Source organism: Pelophylax lessonae (assembly GCF_965119305.1).
Source record: "Pelophylax lessonae genome assembly, chromosome: 7".
Taxonomy (NCBI): Eukaryota; Metazoa; Chordata; class Amphibia; order Anura; family Ranidae; genus Pelophylax; species Pelophylax lessonae.
This window is the reverse complement of record NC_138774.1, coordinates 269,337,602-269,364,541: the sequence shown is the minus strand read 5'-3', so window position 1 is coordinate 269,364,541 and position 26,940 is coordinate 269,337,602. Positions and strand designations below refer to the sequence as shown.

General features: G+C 46.0%; 1 protein-coding gene across 2 annotated transcripts in view; it reads left to right on the top strand.

The window, feature by feature from the left end:
• Positions 1 to 26,940, top strand: part of CIZ1 (CDKN1A interacting zinc finger protein 1) — a 63,803-nt gene that overhangs the window by 11,315 nt on the left and 25,548 nt on the right. Inside the window, exons 2-5 of one of the 2 annotated variants that reach the window (XM_082263679.1) lie at positions 8,505 to 8,674; positions 8,745 to 8,866; positions 10,836 to 10,999; positions 11,325 to 11,457. In XM_082263679.1, coding sequence (XP_082119805.1) covers positions 8,514 to 8,674; positions 8,745 to 8,866; positions 10,836 to 10,999; positions 11,325 to 11,457 — 580 coding nt within the window. In that variant the 5' untranslated portion in view covers positions 8,505 to 8,513. Of the gene's footprint in view, positions 1 to 8,504; positions 8,675 to 8,744; positions 8,867 to 10,832; positions 11,000 to 11,324; positions 11,458 to 26,940 lie in introns of both variants that reach the window. The other variant, XM_082263678.1, reaches the window with a different exon arrangement.

Sequence of the window (26,940 nt, the reverse complement as noted above, 5' to 3'; positions counted from 1 at the left end):
TCCGCCCACTACCTGTCATCTATTATACATGTACCCTCCTCATACCCCATAGTACATACCCTCCACCCACTACCTGTCATCTATTATACATGTATCCTCCTCATACCCCATAGTACATACCCTTCGCCCACTACCTGTCATCTATTATACATGTACCCTCCTCATACACCATAGTACATACCCTCCGCCCACTACCTGTCATCTATTATACATGTACCCTCCTCATACACCATAGTACATACCTTCCTCCCCCTACCTGTCATCTATTATGCATGTACCCTCCTCATACACCATAGTACATACCCTCCACCCACTACCTGTCATCTATTATACATGTACCCTCCTCATACCCCATAGTACATACCTTCCTCCCCCCTACCTGTCATCTATTATACATGTACCCTCCTCATACCCCATAGTACATACCTTCCTCCCCCTACCTGTCATCTATTATACATGTACCCTCCTCATACACCATAGTACATACCCTCCTCCCACTACCTGTCATCTATTATACATGTACCCTCCTCATACACCATAGTACATACCCTCCACCCACTACCTGTCATCTATTATACATGTACCCTCCTCATACACCATAGTACATACCTTCCTCCCCCTACCTGTCATCTATTATACATGTACCCTCCTAATACACCATAGTACATACCCTCCGCCCACTACCTGTCATCTATTATACATGTACCCTCCTCATACCCCATAGTACATACCCTCCGCCCACTACCTGTCATCTATTATACATGTACCCTCCTCATACACCATAGTACATACCCTCCGCCCACTACCTGTCATCTATTATACATGTACCCTCCTCATACACCATAGTACATACCCTCCGCCCACTACCTGTCATCTATTATACATGTACCCTCCTCATACACCATAGTACATACCCTCCGCCCACTACCTGTCATCTATTATACATGTACCCTCCTCATACACCATAGTACATACCTTCCTCCCCCTACCTGTCATCTATTATACATGTACCCTCCTCATACACCATAGTACATACCCTCCGCCCACTACCTGTCATCTATTATACATGTACCCTCCTCATACACCATAGTACATACCTTCTGCCCACTACCTGTCATCTATTATACATGTACCCTCCTCATACCCCATAGTACATACCTTCCTCCCCCTACCTGTCATCTATTATACATGTACCCTCCTCATACACCATAGTACATACCCTCCACCCACTACCTGTCATCTATTATACATATACCCTCCTCATACACCATAGTACATACCCTCCGCCCACTACCTGTCATCTATTATACATGTACCCGCCTCATACACCATAGTACATACCCTCCGCCCACTACCTGTCATCTATTATACATGTACCCTCCTCATACCCCATAGTACATACCCTCCACCCACTACCTGTCATCTATTATACATGTATCCTCCTCATACCCCATAGTACATACCCTTTGCCCACTACCTGTCATCTATTATACATGTACCCTCCTCATACACCATAGTACATACCCTCCGCCCACTACCTGTCATCTATTATACATGTACCCTCCTCATACACCATAGTACATACCCTCCGCCCACTACCTGTCATCTATTATACATGTACCCTCCTCATACACCATAGTACATACCCTCCACCCACTACCTGTCATCTATTATACATGTACCCTCCTCATACACCATAGTACATACCTTCCTCCCCCTACCTGTCATCTATTATACATGTACCCTCCTAATACACCATAGTACATACCCTCCGCCCACTACCTGTCATCTATTATACATGTACCCTCCTAATACACCATAGTACATACCCTCCGCCCACTACCTGTCATCTATTATACATGTACCCTCCTCATACCCCATAGTACATACCCTCCGCCCACTACCTGTCATCTATTATACATGTACCCTCCTCATACACCATAGTACATACCCTCCGCCCACTACCTGTCATCTATTATACATGTACCCTCCTCATACACCATAGTACATACCCTCCGCCCACTACCTGTCATCTATTATACATGTACCCTCCTAATACACCATAGTACATACCTTCCTCCCCCTACCTGTCATCTATTATACATGTACCCTCCTCATACACCATAGTACATACCTTCCTCCCCCTACCTGTCATCTATTATACATGTACCCTCCTCATACCCCATAGTACATACCCTTCGCCCACTACCTGTCATCTATTATACATGTACCCTCCTCATACACCATAGTACATACCCTTCGCCCACTACCTGTCATCTATTATACATGTACCCTCCTCATACACCATAGTACATACCCTCCACCCACTACCTGTCATCTATTATACATGTATCCTCCTCATACACCATAGTACATACCTTCCTCCCCCTACCTGTCATCTATTATACATGTACCCTCCTCATACACCATAGTACATACCCTCCGCCCACTACCTGTCATCTATTATACATGTATCCTCCTCATACCCCATAGTACATACCCTTCGCCCACTACCTGTCATCTATTATACATGTACCCTCCTCATACACCATAGTACATACCCTCCGCCCACTACCTGTCATCTATTATACATGTACCCTCCTCATACACCATAGTACATACCCTCCGCCCACTACCTGTCATCTATTATACATGTACCCTCCTCATACCCCATAGTACATACCCTCCGCCCACTACCTGTCATCTATTATACATGTATCCTCCTCATACCCCATAGTACATACCCTTCGCCCACTACCTGTCATCTATTATACATGTACCCTCCTCATACACCATAGTACATACCCTCCGCCCACTACCTGTCATCTATTATACATGTACCCTCCTCATACACCATAGTACATACCTTCCGCCCACTACCTGTCATCTATTATACATGTATCCTCCTCATACACCATAGTACATACCCTCCGCCCACTACCTGTCATCTATTATACATGTACCCTCCTCATACACCATAGTACATACCTTCCGCCCACTACCTGTCATCTATTATACATGTACCCTCCTCATACCCCATAGTACATACCTTCCTCCCCCTACCTGTCATCTATTATACATGTACCCTCCTCATACACCATAGTACATACCTTCCGCCCACTACCTGTCATCTATTATACATGTACCCTCCTCATACACCATAGTACATACCTTCCGCCCACTACCTGTCATCTATTATACATGTACCCTCCTCATACCCCATAGTACATACCCTCCTCCCCCTACCTGTCATCTATTATACATGTACCCTCCTCATACACCATAGTACATACCCTCCACCCACTACCTGTCATCTATTATACATATACCCTCCTCATACACCATAGTACATACCCTCCGCCCACTACCTGTCATCTATTATACATGTACCCTCCTCATACACCATAGTACATACCTTCCTCCCCCTACCTGTCATCTATTATGCATGTACCCTCCTCATACACCATAGTACATACCCTCCACCCACTACCTGTCATCTATTATACATGTACCCTCCTCATACCCCATAGTACATACCTTCCTCCCCCCTACCTGTCATCTATTATACATGTACCCTCCTCATACCCCATAGTACATACCTTCCTCCCCCTACCTGTCATCTATTATACATGTACCCTCCTCATACACCATAGTACATACCCTCCTCCCACTACCTGTCATCTATTATACATGTACCCTCCTCATACACCATAGTACATACCCTCCACCCACTACCTGTCATCTATTATACATGTACCCTCCTCATACACCATAGTACATACCTTCCTCCCCCTACCTGTCATCTATTATACATGTACCCTCCTAATACACCATAGTACATACCCTCCGCCCACTACCTGTCATCTATTATACATGTACCCTCCTCATACCCCATAGTACATACCCTCCGCCCACTACCTGTCATCTATTATACATGTACCCTCCTCATACACCATAGTACATACCCTCCGCCCACTACCTGTCATCTATTATACATGTACCCTCCTCATACACCATAGTACATACCCTCCGCCCACTACCTGTCATCTATTATACATGTACCCTCCTCATACACCATAGTACATACCCTCCGCCCACTACCTGTCATCTATTATACATGTACCCTCCTCATACACCATAGTACATACCTTCCTCCCCCTACCTGTCATCTATTATACATGTACCCTCCTCATACACCATAGTACATACCCTCCGCCCACTACCTGTCATCTATTATACATGTACCCTCCTCATACACCATAGTACATACCTTCCTCCCCCTACCTGTCATCTATTATACATGTACCCTCCTCATACACCATAGTACATACCCTCCACCCACTACCTGTCATCTATTATACATATACCCTCCTCATACACCATAGTACATACCCTCCGCCCACTACCTGTCATCTATTATACATGTACCCTCCTCATACACCATAGTACATACCCTCCGCCCACTACCTGTCATCTATTATACATGTACCCTCCTCATACCCCATAGTACATACCCTCCACCCACTACCTGTCATCTATTATACATGTATCCTCCTCATACCCCATAGTACATACCCTTTGCCCACTACCTGTCATCTATTATACATGTACCCTCCTCATACACCATAGTACATACCCTCCGCCCACTACCTGTCATCTATTATACATGTACCCTCCTCATACACCATAGTACATACCCTCCGCCCACTACCTGTCATCTATTATACATGTACCCTCCTCATACCCCATAGTACATACCCTCCGCCCACTACCTGTCATCTATTATACATGTATCCTCCTCATACCCCATAGTACATACCCTTCGCCCACTACCTGTCATCTATTATACATGTACCCTCCTCATACACCATAGTACATACCCTCCGCCCACTACCTGTCATCTATTATACATGTACCCTCCTCATACACCATAGTACATACCTTCCGCCCACTACCTGTCATCTATTATACATGTATCCTCCTCATACACCATAGTACATACCCTCCGCCCACTACCTGTCATCTATTATACATGTACCCTCCTCATACACCATAGTACATACCTTCCGCCCACTACCTGTCATCTATTATACATGTACCCTCCTCATACCCCATAGTACATACCTTCCTCCCCCTACCTGTCATCTATTATACATGTACCCTCCTCATACACCATAGTACATACCTTCCGCCCACTACCTGTCATCTATTATACATGTACCCTCCTCATACACCATAGTACATACCTTCCGCCCACTACCTGTCATCTATTATACATGTACCCTCCTCATACCCCATAGTACATACCCTCCTCCCCCTACCTGTCATCTATTATACATGTACCCTCCTCATACACCATAGTACATACCCTCCGCCCACTACCTGTCATCTATTATACATGTACCCTCCTCATACACCATAGTACATACCCTCCACCCACTACCTGTCATCTATTATACATATACCCTCCTCATACACCATAGTACATACCCTCCGCCCACTACCTGTCATCTATTATACATGTACCCTCCTCATACACATGCATAACCTTATGCTGTCAGTTGCAGATACAAATCGCAACATTTATGCTCTGAAGAAGGGGGGAGTCTCTGTTCCCCCGAAACGTGTTGGCTTTACCATGTTCTGCTACCAGTAAAACGACAATCTTTTGATCTAAGTGGGATTCTTATTGCTGATTTGGGCGCTCCTTTAACCGACTACCACTAGAAACTTTGGAAACAACCACTAGGCCGTATCTTGAGGAAGCAGCCCAGGCCCCTTAACAAGGGTCCACTGCCTTTTTTCATCCAGTCGGGCCAGATTGATTGGGAGTTTATCTCCCCAAGTGGCCCTCTCTCACCTACCTCCCACCCACAGACCCTCTATCGAGCCGGTCAGTCCAGCGCAGCCATCAACTTTTCCAAAAAAAACTACCCCATAGTTTGTAGACCCTATAACTTTTGTGTAAACAAACCCTTTTTGGGATTTTTTTTTTTTTTTACCAAAAATATGTAGCAGAATGCAAATTGGCCTAAACTGATGAAGACATTTTTTACTTATTTTATTTATTGGATATGTTTTATAGCAGAAAATGTGTGTGTGTGTGTGTATATGTGTGTGTGTATATGTATATATATGTATATATATATATATATATATATATATATATATATATATATATATATATATATATATATATATATATACATACATACATTATAATTTTCTTTTTTTTTTTTCTATCATTTTTTTGGTTTATAGTGCAAAAAACTAAAAACCGCCGAGGTGATCAAATACCACCAAAAGAAAGCTCTATTTGTGGAAAAAATGACAGCCATTTTATTTTGGGTACAACGCCGCAAGACCGTGCAATTTATTAAAGCAATGCAGTGCCATATTGCAAAAAATGCCCTGGTTAGGAATGGGGTAAAACCTTCCGGGTCTGAAGTGGTTAATGTTACTGAGAAGTGGTGATGTCGTCATCCACTGCAGTAGTTATGAGTGGGAGATGATTTAGTTCCCTTGCAAGGTGGGAGTAAAGGATTAACAAATCCATTTTCTCCAGACGGATTTCAGAGTTTTTTGGCTTTTTCGTTTACAGGCACTCTTTCTAGCATCTTGTCGGACGTTTATGTAATCCTCTTTATAATTTGAAGTGGAGTTCCTTAGGATTTTATGCAAACCTAACATTTTTCTGTCTGGTATCATGGTTTACTGTTTTTTTTTATTTTTTGTGAATCTTTTGCAGTTTCTTCCCCAGAGGTCCTGCAGACTTCCTGGTGACAGCCTGCACTGGGAAGTCTGGCAGGATCTCCAGGAGAGCTGCACGATTTATTCCTTAAAAAAAAAAAAAAAAAAAAAAATCTCAGTTCAATCCCCTTCACGATCTTAATTCAAAATTTTCGCGATTCATCCAGAGCAGAGCCATTCTCTGCTCACTCCCAGCTTTAACAAAAAAAAAACCTTCAGCAAATGTTTAACATTGCTCAGTGCTGAGAGAGCACTATAAACATTGTACCATTTTGTTCTTTTAGATCATAGGGATTAACTTCGGTCTGTCAATGAGGTCCGTTTAACCAGTGAAAGACTAAGCCTTTTTCTGACACTTGTTGCTTGCAAGCTAAAATCAGTACTTTTTTGCTGGAAAATTACTTGGAACCCCTAAACATAAGAAATATTTTTTTAGCAGAGACACTAGACGCAGTGATGGCGAGCCTTGGCACCCCAGATGTTTTGGAACTACGTTTCCCATGATGCTCAACTACACTGCAGAGTGCATGAGCATCATGGGAAATGTAGTTCCAAAACATCTGGGGTGCCAAGGTTCGCCATCACTGCGAGCATAACATGGCGGTCGTTTGAATATTTTATGTCACATTATTTGTGCAGTGGTCTTTCAAATGCAATTTGGGGGGGGGGGGGAAACTTTAATTAAAAAAAAAAAAAAAATTATATATATAATATATATATATATATATATATATATATATATATATATAATATACCAATTTTATTGTATGATGTGAAATATGTTATGCTGAGAATGGGGAGAGAATCGTGCTCTTTATTCTAAGCAAAAGTAATGATTTATCCAGAATTGTGCAGCTATAATCTCCAGGTAAGAAACGGGTACTAAACTCACAACAGCAAAATCAGTCTGCATATGCAGTAAAGAATGCTTGTTATATTCACTGACGAACCTAAGGGGTTAATCCTGTGCATTGTTTAAAAAAGCTGTTTGATCCTGTCTTATCTGATCCTCCTCCTTCCTCTGTCCCCAATCCATCTCCTGATAGAACAGAGCCTTGGGGGCACTCTGCACATGCTCAGTTTGGTGTGTACTGCTAGTTTTTTTTTTTTTTTTTTTCTTGGGAGGGTGCATGTGATCAGCACAGGGCCAATCAACACTGTCCAGACAGAGGGTCCGAGCCTTTGGAGTCACTCTGCACATGCTCAGTTCGGTGTGTTGCCTAAGGTTTTTTTTCCCTCTTGGGAGGGTGCATGTGATCAGCAAAGGGCCAATCAGCACCGTCCAGAGGGCCAGGGGTACTGCAGCCTCATAGGACAGTCGGAGGAGAATGAAAAGTTTTAACCAGACACTGATAGTGGTCCTAAGACTGCTATATACTGCTGACAAGGAAAGGAATTTAGCAGTTTGTTTACTAAAATAATTGCATTTCCATGTTCTGTGTACTGTGGGAGACCAGATATAGTGAATGCAGGCTCCTGGGTTTAGTAAATCTTTAAGAAAACTGAAGGAATTTGCACTGCAGGCTGAAATGGCTGCTGACTGCAAGGTAATGGGTAAAAGGGCTTAGGGTGGTGAGCTCACAACAAGATGCACCATTACTGGTAGGATCTCCAGGGAAATTTTAAACTCAAAAATATATTTGCTGTAAACTGTACCATGAGGCATGATGTCAAACATACTGAAAAATGGATTTTAGGGGTTCTATAGACACACAAAGGTTGAAACTACTCCTTTTCTTTTTTTTCTTAGGCAGTTAGCCAACATGTTCAACCAGCAGCAACAACAGTTCCATCAGCTGATCCAACTTCAGCATCTTCTGCAGCAACAACAGCAGCAGCAGCACCAGCAGCACACTGTACAGCCAGCAGCACACCACCCACCTACTAACCAGCACCCTCTTCCTGCCCAGCATGCTGCCTCCAGGTGAGGATATTCTGCATCCTGTGATCTGTCGGTTTCCCACCGGCCTTTCGCTAACTGCTTCTTTTTACAGGTCTATGTCAAATCAGGTCCAGCAGTCGCAGCAAATGTTGAACTTGCGACAAGCCAGCCCTGCCAGGCTTCTCAACGCTCATCCAATGATACAGCGGGCTCTACTAATGCAGCAAATGCAAGGTGAGCTTACACACATTGGGAATTGTGGGAGTTTGTCTTGCACATAAACTTGGCTTAATCTGCTTGGCTATGAGAAACCTTTCTCTATTACAGCATTTGTCAAGGAAAAAATAGGACTACTCTAAATTTTTTATTTTACAAGATAGTCGTGTTTTTTTTTTTTTTGTTTTTTTTTTAAATGTGTCAAACGAACACAACAAAACTTTTCCAATGTTATATTAACAGCCCAAAATGGAGCTAATGAGAGAAGTTCATTGTTGAGTTTACAGGCTCAATTGATGAAGCTGTTCGTTTTTTTTTTTTTGGCGGATCTAAACGATCCCCCACCCCCCCCCCCCCTATACATCCCTATGAGGCATCGGATGTCAGCGGAGAAATGTCCGCTCGCATCCGATCCGTCAAATCTGGACGCATGGAAACCCTATTTTCCATCCGTCCAGCGGATCGGATGAGAACGGACCGACGGTCCGTTCCCATCGGATTCCCCCATAGAGATGTATGGGGAACTGATAACTGTGTCTCCGCACACAGCGCGTAGAACAGCTGTCATCCTCCTGCTCAGCGGGGGATCGGCGGATCGATCCCCCGCTGAGATAAACGGAGTCCGTTGGACGGACGGACAGTGTGAAAGGGGCCTAAGGAAATTAATAAAACGGTTAGGCCTCGTTCACACGGGGCAGATCAATGCGTACCCCTTTGCAAGTCCAGCTGACCTATTTTTAAATGTGCGGGCTTTGGTGCTGTCATCTTTCTGCTTTCTTAACTTGCTGTATCTCGAATCTGGAACAAGAAAGCAGCCATGAAAGTCAGAAAGATCTAAGCTCCTGTCCTATATCCTCCAGTTCTGTTATTCTCACAGTAGTGTAGGATCAGGGTGGCAGCTTTGGAGATTGCACATGGGTAAACAAATTCTGCAATGACAGCTCTCATATTTCTGTCCTCACATGTTAAAACTAACTGTTAAGAGAAGTATCGGGTTTGGGTTTTTTCTCAAATTAGTACTTGCCTAGCTGGATGCAGCATTGTTCCGGTGCATCTGTCCCCCCACTGGCTCTAACACTGAGAACCGAGCTATCAAACACAGCCGTTCGCTCGTTTCTCAGAGCTCCCTAGGTTGAGAGCTGGTGATGGTCAATCAGCAGCTCTGTTTCCCCCCCTCTACCAGTCTCACTGGAGCGCGGGGCGGGAGTGGTCCAATCAGGCTCTCAGCGGCTCGCTGGGTTCCCGTTCTGGCTTGTGGGCAGATCCCGACCATATGGTTGTGATCCCTCCCAAGTAGGTCCTGCTGGACCAGCTCTGTGACTTCAGCCCATTGTCTGCTTAAAACGGATCACAGGAGTGCAGATCCACAGGAGAAGTACAGCCAAACAAGCTTTTGGCTGTACTTCTTTAGGATCACCACATTGTCTAGTTCTTTATTTCCTTCTAGTACAATCTTACTTCGTGCCTACTGTAACATAGTTAAAATGATCCTGCTGTTTGTGTTTTTTTTGTTTTTTTTTGGGGGGGGGGGGGGTTTGTGGTGTCCATAGAGAAGGGAAGATGGTTAAGGAAGGAGCAGCATATCTACTTTCTTTTCCAGTTGCTATGCATATAGCCTGAAGCTGTATCTGATCTTGTATCCACTCGCATCTTAGCCTGTTCATGTTCTCGTAGATGTCACAGTATTGCTTAAAAAATAAAAAAAAATCTGAGCTCTTAGACAAGTACATATTTGGGGTGTCGGGCCTCGAGGGCGTCCCGCCTCGGCCTTAAGTGGCGCCCTGGCTATAGCATCTTGACGTAATCTTGGAGCCCCCCCAAAGCTTCGCTAGAGCCTTGAGGTACTCTGTACAATTTACGGTATATGCTATGGTTTATCATGTTTTATTGTCTTGATCTTTGTACATGCCGACGGAAAATACTTGTATGTTGAAAAACTTTAATAAAAAACTATTGAAAAGACAAGTACATATTCTTCTTTTAGCAGGTAATCTCAGAGGTCTCAACATGGTTGCCCCTCCAATGCCGCCCTTCTTTCCCACAGCTGCAAGACACTCCATTCTGGGCATTCCTCCGATAGGTGTCACTGTGAAGGCTCCAAATATGTCTTTCCCACCACTGCCATTCACACAACCTCGGCATTATCACAAGGTGAGATAAGAAATCCAGGTACTCTACATTCAAAAATGAACACTTCCTACTTCCTGCACTGTAAGAACATAGCAACAACCTCAAAGATCCCGGGGACCACAATACCCAATTGCTCTTGTATGCATACACAGCTTGGGTCAATAGGTTGAGTACCTGACCCAATGCCCTTTTTTCTTCAAAGCCTCCTGATTGCCCATCCTAGTAATGGGTAAATTGTGTGGTTGTGTGCATATGCATTTTTCTTTAACAGGTTTCCACTAAGTTTTTTTAATTTTAGTTAGGAGACCTATTGTGTATATAACCTCAAACTCTGTTCTTCCTGTAGGACCACTACAAAGGCTATGACACAAAGAGAAATGGAGAACAGCGTTCTTCCCTTCCTGAAACCAACTTGGAGAAAACCAATGCAGAACTGCCCCCTACTGCGTCTGAGGCGGATGAAAATATCACTTCAGAAGGTGAGTAATTCTCTTTGACATTGGGCCTTCACCTTTTTGGCCTTCATTGTCCACAGCTTTCAGAGTGCAGGATTCCATCATGGGGTCTCCAATTTTCATCTTGGTAGTAAAAACAAACCTTAAGTCAAGTCAATACAAGCGGATTAGAAGGCCCCCTGCCCATGAGAGCTTACAATCTAAAAGGGAGTGGCAAGTGGTGCAAGAGACCACTGCAATGGATGAGCTGATGGGAGGAAGTAGAAGTGTTTTTAGGTGGCGACAGGTTAGTCTTTCCTACAAAGATGAGTTTTCAAAAATCGCCTAAAGCCGGACAGAGTAGGAGATTGCTAGACAGATTGGGGAAATGGGTTCCAGTTAATTGGAGAGGTTCTAAAGAAGTCCTGGAGGCAAGCATGAGAGGAGGTGATGAGGGAACTCGAGAGCAGGAGGTCCTGGGAGGAGAGTAGATGACTTTGGTGATATTTTGAAATGATGTTGGTAATTTAGCTGGGGGTAGAATTGTGCATGGTTTTGTATGATACAGAATTTTGACTTTTATACATTTTGGGCTAGCAGAACCCAGTGGAATGATTGACAGAGGGGGGGGGGGGTGGGGAGTGACATGCAGTTATGGTTGGTAAGGCAGGTAGCATTTTTAACAGACTAAAGGGGTGCCTGTGTAAAAGTAGGCCCACGAGAAAGGAGTTTGAGGGTCAGGGCTGTCTTTAACACAGGGCAAAAAGGGCAGCTGCCCCGGCCCAGTCATTGTTGTGGGGCCCAAAACAGCTGCCCCTTAAGCCCGCACTGCCCTGCAAATAGTTAAGTGGATTTGAGCGGGCCCAAGAAAATGTTTGCCTGGGGTCCAATCATTAAAGATGGCCCTGTTGAGGGTGTGGGGGTAGAAGTTCAGTATTTTGAAGGATTGAGTTTGAGGAAGTGGTGTGAGTTTGTGATGCATGTGGAAACTCCGTGGGTGAGCTGAGGTTTAGAGATTTGTCATCCAGTGTAGAGGCTACGAGAAGGTCATCAGCTGACTTAGGGAGGAGGTGTAAATGGAAAATAAAATGGGTATGAGGTACCCCTGCAGAAATCAGAAGAAGAGATGGGAGATAAAGAATTGTAGATTATACTGAAGGTGCTCTGAGATGGGTAGGAGGAGAACCAGGTAAAAGCAGTCTTGAAGGCCAAAAGAACAGTTGTTTTGACGAGGGGTGGGTGTTCTACTATTCAACCCTTGTGTAGTATTGCAAAGCGGAACCTGAATATGAGGAAATTGAACTGCCCCATTTTACATACATAGAATTTTTAGAAGATTAGAGCTACTCTGTCACCAAGGAAAGGGGGGGGGGGGGGCTTAACCAAAGCCAGCCTGTACAGAAGAACATTAATACTAGAAGTAGGAGTATAAAGTTATGAGTGAGTTTTGGGAGGGCAGTTTCAGTGATTGTTGGAGGCAGAAGACAGAATGTAGGGGTTTTGAAGGTTCTCATCAGTGAGATAGAAGCTTGGACAGTTGTAGATTCAGCGTTCAAGAAGTTGTAGGTAAACGGGAGCAATGAGATGGTTCTTAAGTTGTGGTGGTAGGTTCCAGAGAAGGCATTTTAAGTATTGTGGTGACCAATGCATGTTTTAGAGGGGTGAGGAAGATGCCAGTAGAGGAGAGTTTGAAAATGTGAGATGCAAGAGGGTGACCATAGTAGTTGTGAGGAAACGAGGGCAGGTGGCTAGATACGCAGAACAATGTTTAGCAACCTCTTCTGTGGTAACTGGGTGAAAAGTGTTGTGGTGGGTTTTTTTTTTTTTTTCTGCACACTCCTGGGCAGTGAGGGACATTTAGACATATACAGGGGGAGGAACTGAAGGCTCTAGCGAGCATGTGCATCTAGCATGTTTTTTAAGTTGTTATAACATTTACTGGTGAGCAAGTCTTTATGTAGGATCCACATTTTTACATGCCGGATGTGCCATATATGTAGTACCAGATTACATATATACATCCCCTTTTTGATAGCTATCTTTATATCTGGCTGAATATCTGTTAGTTTTTGTCTTGGCTGACTAATAAACTTTACATTGTGATAAGAAGCTGTAAACCTCAACCATTGTGTAGTATTGCAAAGCAGAACCTGAATATGAGGAAACTGAACTGCCCCATTTTACATACATAGAATTTTTAGAATACTAAAGCTACTCTGTCACCAAGGAAAGAGGAAGGCTTAACCAAAGCCAGCCTGTAAAAGCATTAAAGAGGTTGTAAACCCCCCAAAAAAATGTTTTTTCTCAAAGTCGTCTTCCAGGACAGCCCATGAGACGTTAGGCTCCTCCCCCAGGGACAGGAAACACATTCCAAAATTAAAATAAAAGGCGGTCCCTTAGTCCTCACCTTCAGTATTTTTGTTTCCTCCGGACAGGGGGTAACATGTTCCTGGAACTGAAGCTCCCGGTCTCCTGGACTGTCCATGGAAAGACTTGGAAAGATGCATCTCCTCGGCCCATAGCGGTACCCCTTAGTGCCGCAATAGGGGCTGACCGCTGTCTCCTGTTCTCCTAGCCTCTCGGCAGGACTACGGATGCTGTCTGGTGGAGCGTTGGGGAGTTCACTCCGTTGGTCGGCCGGTTCCTTGGAGCAGCAGTGCTGTGTACCCGTGAACCGCTAACTTCGGAAGAAATTTTGAAGTTGGCGCCAAAGACGGAGGGGGCGGAACTCAGCGTATCCACTCTGGCCTCACGGGAAGTGACAGTGTCACTTCCGGCGCAGTGACGGCATCCGCGGGCGCCGGAAACCCTCGTTCCAGTTTCCGAAGGCGCGAACAGAGAGTTCAAATGGGCGACCGATGTTAGGGGAAACAGCAGTTGCTGGGACCACCATACAGAGCGATGGACACCACGGCAGCAACCGCACAGGCGGCGGAAGTCGGCTCTGGCATCGGCACCTCTCAGGTAAGCAAGGGGGAACGACACCCTATTTGCAGGTACCTGTTAGGAACTCCGTTCCCCTTCCCCCCTCTCTTTTCTATCGTTAGGGGCAGGGGTTAAGCAGCACCGCTCCCTCTTTTCTATCCACAAGGTGGAGGGGGAAAAATGGGAGGTGGGAGGAGGACAAGTATCTCTAATTAAATTCCCTTGTCTTTTTTATCTTCCAGGCCAAGGCTCAGGACAATAACCCACCTCAGCCCCCCAAAAAGAAATGTGCTGTATGCGGAGAAAAATTGAGTTCCTCTTGGAACAAAGCAGTGTGCCGGGCATGCATAGCTAAACTGGTCAGAGACGATTCTGCAGTCTCTACCCAGAAAATGCTGTCCTCAGTGAGAGATGAGCTAAAAAGTACATTTAGTTCATTCAGGACTCTCATTGAAAAGATGCAGGCACCAGCCCAGCCTTCCACCCCAGCTCAGGCTCCACCATCCCTAATTGACCCATTGGTTTTGGAGGAGGAAGTTTCTTCTTCCCACTCTTCTGCAGAGGGATCAGGATCAGGAGAGGAACCAAAAAGCAATGTTTCCCATGATAGCTCCAACTTTAAACTGAGCCTGGAGGATGTAGATGATCTACTCAAAGCGGTTTATACCACTCTAGAGATTGAGGAGGAAGAAGTGCATCTCTCTAAGCATGACTTAATGTACGCTAGTCATAAAAAGCATGCTAGAGTGTTCCCTGTGCATAGCTCACTATTGGATGTGATTAAACAGGAATGGAATTCTCCCGATAAAAAGCCTTTTTTTCCAAGAAACTTAAACAGAAGGTATCCATTTGACGAAAGTGTGGAACAGCCCTGGAACAAAATCCCTAAGCTGGATGCCTCTCTTGCCAGAATCTCCAAAGGAACTGACTTGGCATTTGAGGATTCAGGAGCACTAAAAGACCCTATGGATAAGAGAACAGATATCTCTTTACGTAGGGTCTGGGAAGCCTCCATTATGAGCTTAAAGCCAGCCCTGGCATCCACCTGCATAGCCAGACACCTGGAGCTGTGGCTATCTCAAATCCAAACACACTTGACTGCAGGAACATCGAGGGAACAGATTAATAAATCCTTTCCACTCTTATTCCAGGCAATAGGATTCCTGGCGGATTCTTCAGCTGAAGCTGTAAGAATGGCAGCAAGGACCTCAGCTTTAGCTAATACGGCCAGAAGAAGCCTATGGCTCAAGACATGGTCGGGAGATATTACTTCTAAATCTCGCCTTTGTGGTCTTCCCTTCACAGGCGACCACCTTTTTGGCCCAGGCCTAACAGAAGCCCTGGAGCGTACAGCGGATAAAAAGAAGGGATTCCCAGATAAGAAAAAATTCCCCTATGCTCAGAGGAATTTTCGTGGCAGGGGCAAACAGCAGAAGTCTTTTGAAACTCAGCAAAATTTCAAAAAACATTGGACGGGGCATAAAGGAAAGGGGAGGGGTAACATCCTGTTTAACCCTCCTAAACGCCCCAACCAGCCCCAATGACTCCCTTCTCAGAGTGGGAGGAAGATTAGGGGCCGCCTTCCCACTGTGGAAGAAGATTACTTCCAGCCCTTTTATTCTGGACCTAGTAGGCCAAGGACACAGGCTGGAGTTCTGTCTTCAACCTCCAGAAAGGATCCTGATCACAAATCTTCCCAGGGATCCAGTCAAGGCCTCCGCCTTGAGTCTTCAGTTAGGGGACCTATTAGATCAAAAAGTAATTATCCCAGTCCCCAGAGAAGAACAAGGAACAGGGTTTTATTCTCACATCTTTGTGATTCAAAAACCCTCAGGAAGTCATCGACTGATCCTGAACTTACGCAATCTGAACCTTTCAATAGCATACAAACGCTTTCGCATGGAATCAATATACTCCATAGGGAACCTACTGTTCCCAGGGTGTTTCATGGCAACCCTAGATTTGAAAGATGCGTATTTTCACATCCCCATACACACATCCTATCAGAAATTCCTGAGGCTAGCAGTAAAGATAGGACCGGAAGTCAAGCACTTCCAGTTCAGGGCACTGCCCTTCGGGCTGTCCTCAGCCCCACGGATTTTTACCAAAGTCCTAGGGGAAGCACTAGCCCCTCTAAGGCTAAAAGCTATCATGATCACCCCCTACCTGGACGACATCTTGGTAGTGGCAGAATCATACCAGAAACTGGAAGCCGACCTCCTCATAGTTCAGGAATTCTTAACTTCCCTAGGCTGGATAATCAACAGACAAAAGTCTTGCCTGGTACCCTCACAAAGAGTGACCTACCTGGGTTACGAAATCTCCTCACGGGATCAGATGATCTTCCTCCCTCAGTGCAAGATGGAGAAAATGAACCTGATGGTTGCCTCTTTACAGACCAACTTATGGGTCTCTCTGAGGGATGTCACAAGAGTGATAGGCTTGATGACCTCCTGTTTCCCAGCAGTCCCCTGGGCAAGGTTCCAACAACGTCCACTCCAAAAATTCTTTCTACAGAATTGGGATGGGCAGTCAAGTTCCTTGCAACAAAAAGTAAGGATTCCCACCAAGATAAAAAGGACTCTTTGGTGGTGGAGATCCTCTCTTCACCTATCAAGAGGGCTAAACTGGACCATCCAGGTATCACAGAGGATTACCACGGATGCAAGCGCTTCCGGATGGGGAGCATATCTGCAGGACAGATGGGCGCAGGGTACATGGTCCCCAGCACAAAGGAAGTCTTCATCAAACCAAAAAGAACTTATGGCGGTCCAAAAGGCCTTGGAGTTTTTTCAGGTAGAGGTAGAAGGGAGCCATCTACAGATCAGGTCAGACAATATAGCAACGGTAGCGTACCTGAACAAGCAGGGAGGTACTCGAAGTCTGGGCCTACAAACCATTGCACAGAAAATCTTTGTCTGGGCCGAGCGGAACCTAACATCCATTTCGGCCATTCACCTAAAAGGGACGCAGAATTATCTGGCAGACCATCTCAGCCGCCACCAGATGAACCAGGACAATTGGTCCCTCAACCCAGAGGTGTTTCTCAAAATCACAACCTCATGGGGCCTACCGGTAGTGGATCTATTTGCCTCCCAGGCAAACAGGAAAACAGAAAAATTCTTTTCCATAACTCAAGGGGATCAGGCGTTAGGCATAGACGCTTTCGCCCACCCCTGGAAAGTCAGACTCTGTTACGCATTTCCTCCGATCAGATTGATCCCACAGGTTCTTCAGAAATTCATCCTAGAAGACACAGAGATGATACTGATAACCCCATACTGGCCCAAAAGGCCATGGTTTGCACGCCTTCAGGCGTTGGCAGCGCAACCTCCAATGACCTTACCTTGGAGACCAGATCTCTTAACACAAGGTCCGGTGGTCCATCCATTTCTCAGGACCCTAAACCTGACGGCCTGGTATCTGAGGAACAAATACTAGGCTCTCAGGGGTTCTCAGACAGAGTCATCAAAACATTGACCAGCTGTCGAAAGCCGGTCACTAGAAAAATGTATGCTAAAATCTGGAAGAAATTTCATTTTTGGATGTTGGAGAATCAGAGACATTCCCCAGATATACCAACTATCTTGGATTTTTTTCAGGAAGGCATAGACAAAGGTCTCTCCTTAGGGACTTTAAAGGTACAGGCTGCCGCCCTTAGTGTCTTTCTTCAGTTTTCCCTTAGAGAAGACCCAAATGTGAATGCCTTTTTCAGAGCAATTGCCCGGACAAAGCCAACCGTGCTTAAAACGTGTCCAGCTTGGAATCTATCCCTGGTACTCCAGGCCTTGGTTACCAGTCCGTTTGAACCCTTGGTAGACCTATCAGTAAAAATGCTCACCCTAAAAACCTTATTTTTAGTAGCTATAACTTCAGCTAGAAGAGTTAGCGAATTACAGGCTCTCTCAATCAGAGAACCTTTTCTTATGATTTTTGATGACAGGATTGTGCTAAAAACAGATCCAGGATTTTTGCCAAAAAGGGTCTCTTCTTTTCATAGGACTCAGGACATAGTCCTTCCTTCCTTTTGCAATTTCCCAAACAACAATAAAGAGAAAGAATTTAGCTGTTTGGATGTCAGAAGATCCCTCTTGAGATACCTGGAGGTGACTAAAACCTTCAGGAAGACTGATACTTTGTTTTTACAATTTTCCGGCTCCCATAAAGGGGAAAAAGCTTCTAAGGCAACCTTAGCTAGATGGATCAAACAGGCTATCACAGAAGCCTATATAGTGAAAAAGGTGGCTCCACCTTTCATTACTGCACACTCTACTAGAGCATTGTCCACGTCTTGGGCTGAAAGGGCCGGTGCCTCACCAGACCAAATCTGTAAGGCAGCTACCTGGTCTAACTTTTCGACCTTTGTTAGACATTATCGCCTGGACCTCCTCTCTTCTCAGGAACAGGCGTTTGGTCGAAAGGTGCTCCAGGCAGTTGTCCCTCCCTAGACTGGTAAGTGCTTGCTCATCGTCTCATGGGCTGTCCTGGAAGACGACTTTGAGAAAAGCTGGGTTATACTTACTGATAACTCCTTTTCTAATAGTCTTCCAGGACAGCCGGATTCCCACCCGAACTATCTGGTATTATGTATAATGTATGATATGTGTCTATATATCTATGTATATGTTTTACAGGGTGTCCTGTGGTTCTCATGAAATACTGAAGGTGAGGACTAAGGGACCGCCTTTTATTTTAATTTTGGAATGTGTTTCCTGTCCCTGGGGGAGGAGCCTAACGTCTCATGGGCTGTCCTGGAAGACTATTAGAAAAGGAGTTATCAGTAAGTATAACCCAGCTTTTTCTTTTTGCAACCTGCAAGAGAAACACATAATGAGCTAGTATGCATCGCATACTAGCTCATTATGAAATACCTTAGAACGAGCCCCCGCCATGCCGTCCGCTTACCTGCATGACGGGCGACATGTCCAGTCGCCCGTCTTCCGGGATCGCGGGAGCCAACGGTCACGGCACGGAGCTCTGAAGGAACGGCACGAGCGGCCATTCCTTCAGAGCGCATGCGCCAGTGACGTCACTGGATGCATGTAAGGTAAATCTCTCCTAAACAGTACATGTTTAGGAGATATTTACATTACCTATAGGTAAGCCTTATCATAGGCTTACCTATGGGTACAAGTTGCAGAGGAGGGTTTACTTCCTCTTTAATACTAGTTTTGGTGACTCTTCTGCAGAGCTAAACCTGCTGCTGGAATCTTTGGCCCATGCCCCCTTTACACCTCAGGGCTGGTACCAGCATAAGGCTGCTTTGGCAACCATGTTAGGGCAGTAAATTCCAAATCCCCAGCCAGTTTAAAATGCCAGTCTTCCACTCCCTAATGCTGTACTGAAACCATACCGGAGGAAGAAAGGAAAACTCTTGAAAGCTTGTCTTTTAGGTGTTAGTTAAATGGTATCCTTGCATACTCCATTACACGTATTTTTAAATCTTATTTATATATATATATATATACAGTAATTTATTTTATTTTTTTGTTGTATGTTTTAGTGGTGATTATTAGTAACCAGCCCCCAGTTTTGACTGTGATATCTTATGTGCCCCCCCCCCATATATTTCTAGAGTCGCCGCTGTCCCAGCATCTACCCACTGGCCAAGATGCTGTTACTGTGTTTTTTCAGAACAAGTCACTTCTGACAGTTTTCCTCAGAGGTAAAAAAGTGACCAGGGAGGAAGCTCCAGCACAGTCTGATATGACAGCCTCAGCTCTATACCAGTGTGCTTCCCTTCCATCAGCTCTCACTAAGCTCTGCCTAGTGTAACTTGAGCTTCCTGCCCCTTGCTTTCTGAAAGCCCAGACATGCTGCATACATTTTGCATTGTTGGCTGTTTCACACCAGATGCAGTCCAGTGTGTTTTTTAAAAGTATGCACAGGGTTTTCCAAACTTTAATGGCCCTAGCTCACACCAGTGCAGTCGAGAAAGTAGAACATGTTGCCTTCTTTCTGTGTGAAATGTGGCAAAATACATCAACAAACGCAACGCTCATGCAGAAGCTCATCTGGAACACAGAAATTGTGGTATGAACTGGCTTTGAACCGCTGTAGAGAAGAGTGCAAATAAACAGGTACAACTTATATAGGAGGATTTGTTTATTCTGCGTATCACTTGAGGCCAGTCACACAACTGGGTATATGTTGGCGCTTTATAACCATTTTAAATGCGCTACACGAAGCTTGTTAAACTTTGCATCTACAGGAAGTCTAAAAGCTGGTTCACACTACTCTGACTTGTCAGGGGACTTGGTCGCCTGACAAATAGTGCTCCATGCTGTGCAATGGAACCGTTCTAATCAGAGCGACTGACTTCGAAAAGGGTTCCTGCACTATTTTTGGGCGAAGTCGGAGCGACTTTCATTGACTTCTATTATGAGAAGTTGTTTGCAAGCCGTGATGAAGTTGTGCTGCACGGGCGACTTCAAAGTCGGGACGACTTTGAGTTGTGGTAGTGTGAACCGGCTCTAAAAACAGACCTTCCTTTCCATTCCTCTTCAGAGTTTATTACTTATAGATATTTGCTGTTTTGTGAAGGGCTCTTCTTGCCTTCTAATCCATTCCATTAGGGTAAGCAGTGTGAAATGGAGAGCATACAATATGTTTGCATGTCAAGTTGTATTAATCCATTTCAGTACATTCACAAATGTTTGTGTTGATTCTTAAATGAAAAGTAACTCCAAGGAAACCTGTTTTTCTCTTTCGTTCATTGAAGGACACAGATCCTGATCTTAACCATATGCTTATACTGCCCTCTACAGGAGTAGGACACTATGCAGAAAAAAAGTTTGGCTATGCTTATTGGCAGTCCCATGGGGTATACTCCCTCTCTCTGCTATAGGTACTCAGGTTTTTTTTTTTTTTTTTCTGCCTAGTCAGGAGTAAGGACCTCGTTCCTTGCTGGGATCACTGGTCCTGGCATTTTTTTTATTTTTAGATCGACTGTACCGGGCGGGGGCTCCTACCTGCCTAGGCCTGTCCCTGAGGCCTAGGGATCCCTCCTGGGTCCCTGGGAGCCTAGTGGCACTGCCATTTTGTTGTAGCCTTGTGGTGCAATGCATGGCAGTCATGTTTGTTTAATCCGGCGGCCATTTTGCGGTGGTTTGCCATAGAAAACAGTGGCGGCCATGTCTGTGGAGCTTTCTGGGCGGTGTTTTTGGCGGTGGGAGCCTCTCCTCATCCCCTGGTGCTGACTCCTGGATTTTTTCATTTCCTGATTGCCGCTCGTGCAGTGCAGATTCTCTTGGTGGCTGCGATGCCCAGTTTTTGCGGGTTGGTAAGTCTGGTGGGGTTCTCTCCCTCTTTGCCGAGGATCAATTGGTGCTCTGTGACTGGCAACCGGTTGGTGCTGCCAGAGCAGTGAGGGTTGTCCCTTAGCAGTGTTTTACACCTTTTTTTTTTTTTTGTGGGGTCCCCCTGGTGACTCATGGAGTCTTTGGAGCACATCTTCCCACCTGATCTCCTCTGAGGCTGCCGGGGCCTCCCGGTCCCCACCATCCATCGATGCACTGACGGCGGTCATGGAGTCCTCTGTGTCTGGGGTGGAGGTGGCTTTTGGGCGACAGGCTGGCAAAAAGCTCCCGTGCCTCATCTGTCTCATCAGATCCTGAATCTGATTTGGCCACCATGGATGTGGGTCACCCTGCTGGGTCTGCAACCATGCGCCCTGGATCCTCAGTGAAGAGGATTCATCCACTTCTGCAACCACACATGAAAAGGTGCTGGTGGATGCACTGATTTGTATCTGTGCGTGAGACCGTAAAGATGGAGGACGCAGCTGTGACAGAGGCGAAGGTTCCCTTTGGCATTCACAAGCCATCCAGAGTGGAAAAGGTGTTCCCTTTCCCCTCCTATTTTGACAGAATTGTCACTAAAGAGTGGGACGACCAAAGCGTCCCCTTAGGGTCCCTAAGCGATTTGCTAGGCGATACACCTATGAGGAGTCACTCCTTAAGAAGTGGACTGTTCCATCAGTGGTGGACCCTCCAGTTTCCAGATTAAGCAAGGACACCATGATTCTGGTTGAATAGTCCCCGGCTTTTAAGGACCTGGCTGACAGTATGGCGCGGAGGCTGTGGCCCACAATATGTACACCCTGGCTGGTTCGGCACTGAGGCTGATATTCGCTATTGCCCTGGTGCTGCAGACTCTGACCAAATGGTCTAAGCTTTTGCGCCGTAACCTGGAGGGGGGAGCAGCTCCCCCCTGCCTTTGCTGAGCTGGCAGACCAGCTAGTCCAGGGGCTGTAGTTTCTGTGATGCCTCTTTGGATGCGGCTCCCCTAAAGGCTCGGCTCTGTTTCGGCAGTGGTCCTTCGGCGTGTCTTTTGGCTCAAATGCCAGACCTGACTTCTAAAAGGCCTTGACTGATCTTCCCTTTCAAGGAGATTGCCTGTTTGGTGCTACCATGGATGACCTCATTAAAGGTACCTTTCTTCCACAGGCTACTAAGGACAAGGACCCTCATCGTAGATATTGGCCCTCCTTTTCGGCTCATAAGAAGTTTTTTCGTCCTTTAGGGTCAACTGACAAGGGATCAAAGCCCTTCAGGGCTGCCTCTGGAGGAGCAAAGCGAACTTGATCTGGCAAGTCAAGAGCGGGCTTCTCCAGACCCGGGGACAAGGCACCCTTCAGCATGAAGATGCGCCCTCACCCGTATCTGGGGTGTGGAGATGAGTTTTCTGGTTCCCGAACCCGTGGACTTCCTGGTACAAGACAAGTGGGTCCATGAGGTCACACGGTTCGGCTACAAGATCGAGTTTCGTTCTTACCCTCCGGAAAAGTTCTTTCCTTCCAACGTGCGACTGTCCCCGATCCCACTTACAGGCTCTCTTTGGGGCAGTGCAAGACCTTTTACGTCAAAGGGTGATTGTCCCAGTTCTGACTTCAGAACGTTTTCAGGGGTTTTACTCAAACCTGTTTACAGTGCCCAGGAAGGAAGGCAAGGTGTGTCCAATTCTGGACCTCAAGGTGCTGAAATTTGTGCGGGTGCAGAAGTTCAAAATGGGAGTCCATTCGCATGGTGGTGGCTTCCCTGCATCAGGGGGATTATCTTGCCTCCATCGACATCAAGGACTCTTACCTTTACATCCCGATATGTGTCGGTCACCAGCGCTTCCTCCTCTTTGCCGTGGGAGAGGAGCATTATCAGTTTGTGGCATTACCCTTTGGTCTTGCCTCCGCTCACGGGTCTGCACAAGTGTTGGCCCCAGTGCTAGCATTGTTGCGTCAGCAGGGGATCCCGGTCTTGGGCTACTGGGACTATCTTCTTCTGTGAGCAGAGTTTCTTACTGCGCTGGTGGAAAACCTGGAGATCACCATACGGACTCTGAAGGAGTTTGGCTGGATTCTGAATCTTCAGAAGTCTGCTTTGGTTCCTTCCACGAAGCTAGACTATCTGGGTCTGACTCTGGACTCGGCTTTAGCCAGAGTACTCCTTCCTCTGGACAAATTCCAGAAACTGCAGGCTGCAACTTGCTTCCTGCTGTCCAGCAGATGGTTATCCCTTTGGACTTGCATGCGGGTGCTGGGCCCGATGGTGTCGACCTTCGAGGTGGTCCAGTTTGCACAGTTCCATGCAAGTTCCCTGCAAAGGGAGATTCTGATCAAATGGGACAAGAATCCGCAGTCTCTGGACAACCAAAACAGTACAGGGCAGTTTCGGGACAACCAAAAGGGTCCCTGATCTTCTCCGGCTTCATTCTCCGGCCCTCCGACAGGGCAAATCCTTCCTCTCCTTGTATTGGAAGTTGGTCATCACGGGTGCCAGCCTGTGTGGGTGGGGGAGGCGTTCTTGACAAATTTATGCTCGGGGTCTGGACCCTGGAAAAGTCCAGACTACCGATCCATGTCCTGGAGCTCAGAGTGATTGGACTGTGGCGGGAACATTGGACGGATCGTCTCCAAGGATGTCCAGTGCGCATTCAATCAGACAATGCCATGGCTTATGTCAATCACCAAGAGGGCACAAGTGTCCTGGCGGGCTCTGTAGGTAGCCGGCATTCTCAGGTGGGCAGACCGCTTCGTTCCAGCCATTTGCTGTATACATTCCCGGAGTGAAAAACTGGCAAGCGGATTACCTTAATCTGCAGGCGTTGGACCAGGGAGAATGGTCTCTTCATTCGGAGGGGTTTCATCAGTTGTCTCCGGTGGGGCACCTCTGAGGTGGATCTGTTGGCATCTCAGCTCAACAGAAAGGTGCAGAGGTTCGTGTCACGGTTACAGGATCCTCTGGCGGACACCACAGACGTGCTGGTGACTCCATGGGGGTCAGTATCGTCTGATTTTACGCCTTTCCTCCTCAAGCTTTCTGCCAAGACTTCTACGCAGGATCGAGGCCGAAGTGTTTCCAGTCATCTTAGTTGCCCCAGACTGCCCTCGCCAGGCCTGTTTTGCTGATCTGGTGCGGCTGGTCGCTGACGTTCCTTGGAAGCTTCATCTCAGGGAGGATCTGCTGTCCCAAGGGCCAATCTTCCATCCTGCTTTAGTCGCTGGCTTTGATGGCTTGGCTGTTTGAAATCCAGGTGCTGAAGGATAGGGGTTTGTCTGAATCGGTGATTCCAATGCTGTTAAAAGCTAGGAAATCTACTTCTAGGAAGATCTACCATCTTACGTTGAAGAATTGCATCGCGTGGTGTGAGTCTCTTGGGGTTCGTTCTCGTTCCTTCTCGGTGGCTCGGATCTTGAGCTTCCTTCAACAGGGGATTGAACAGAAATTAACCTTGAGTATTATCAAGGGCCAGGTGTCTGCTTTGGCAGTCTTCTTTCAAAGACCCTTGGCCACGCACTCCCTGGTGCGTACCTTTTCTTCAGGGTGTTCAACATTTTGGTTCCTCCAGTGCACTCTGTTGCCGCCTTGGGACCTCAATTTGGTGTTTTCGGTCCTCCAGAAGTCTCCCTTTGAGAATCTTTGGGAGATTCCCTTGCTTTCGCTGTCTCCAGAATGTGGCTTTTTTGGTGGTTATTAGCTCTGCACGCAAGGGTGTCTTAACTAGCGGTGTTATCCTGTCATTCACCATACTTGGTGACTCACTGATAAGGTGGTTCCTCGCCCCTGTCTGTTGTTCCTTCCAAAGGTTGTCTCTGATTTTCTTTTTGAATGAAGATATTGTTGCCCTCCCTGTGTCCCAGACCAAAACATCCGAAGGAAACTGCCTTGCATGCCTTGGATGTGGTTCTGGCAGCTATGGAGTCTTTTAGGAAGTCAAACTCCCTATTTGTGCTTGCAGATGGGCCTCATAGGGTTGTCCGCTTCCTCTGTGACCATTTGCAGATGGATCAGGCAGACAGTGATTCAGGCCTATTCCATCAGGGGTCAGGTTCCTCCTTTTCCTGTCAAGGTGCACTCTAATCAGGCGCTCACTGCCTCCTGGGCCTTCCGTAATCAGGTGTCAGTGATGCACTTTTGCAAGTAAATACTTCACAATGTTCTGTAAAGTCGATGTGTTGCCATTTGGGGATGCTTCTTATGGCTGCAAGATTTTGCAGGCTGCTGTTTAGAGGACTTGGTCCTCTTTGAGGGTGTATTTTTTTTTTCCAGATGGGCTCCAGTTGTTTTGATTGAGCTCCTGTTGCCTGGTTGGCTGCAGTTTAGCCTTGGGAATTTTTTGCTGTTCCCTCCAATGTTTAACACTGCTTTTGGACGTCCCAATGGTTTAAGATGATCAGGAGCTGTGTCCGTCAATGAACGAAAGAGAAAATGTGATTTTTGACTTGCGTAAAATCCATTTCTCTGATGTTCATTGACAACACACAGCACCCACCCTCTGTGAATTTGTAATTCTTCTGACACTGCTTGTCTCACAGGCAAAAAATCTTATCTAAAAAGAGCAAAATTGCCGGGACCAAAGATCCCAGCAAGGAACTAGGTCTTTCCTCCTGACTAGGCAGAAAAAACTATAGTACCTATAGCAGAGAGGGAGTTATACCCCCTGGGACTGCCCACAGGAGTAGTTAGACTTTCTTTTTTCTGCCTAGTGTCCTACTACTTTAGGGGGCATTATAACCCAATGGTTAAGACGATCAGGAGCTGTGTCCATCAATGAACATCAGAGAAATGGGATAATTTACTTACCGTAAAATCCATTATATTCTTCCCCATCACCTGTCATAACGAACAACCTAAAATATTCAACCATTAGTCCAGGTTCACACTGGGGCGATGCGGGAAACTGTGCGATTCAGTGCTGGTTCCTGCATCACACCTGAATCGCACCCTGGTTCACACTGAAATCTGCAAACCGCTGGGGGTATCAATGTAAAGTTAAAAAAATCCCCTGATCAGATCGCAGAGCAAACTATCATGTAGTGCAGGAATCGGATCGCATATAAACATCCATTTGATCCGATTCCAGTGCAGATCAAAAAAGGGTCCTGCACCAGAAATTTGCATAACTCTTCCTAAGAGCCAGCCAACAGCTTGTATCAAGTCAGAGTTCTTGAGGAGCATTGTGGCAGGGGGCTCTGATGTTTTCAGGAAGCTATGTACAGCACCCTGCTGACACCTCCCACCCCCTTTATATGGCTAAATTGCATAGAGAAGCACTGAGCATGCTAAACGGGAGAAATCTGTGCATGGCTAGCCTAAGACCGATTCATGT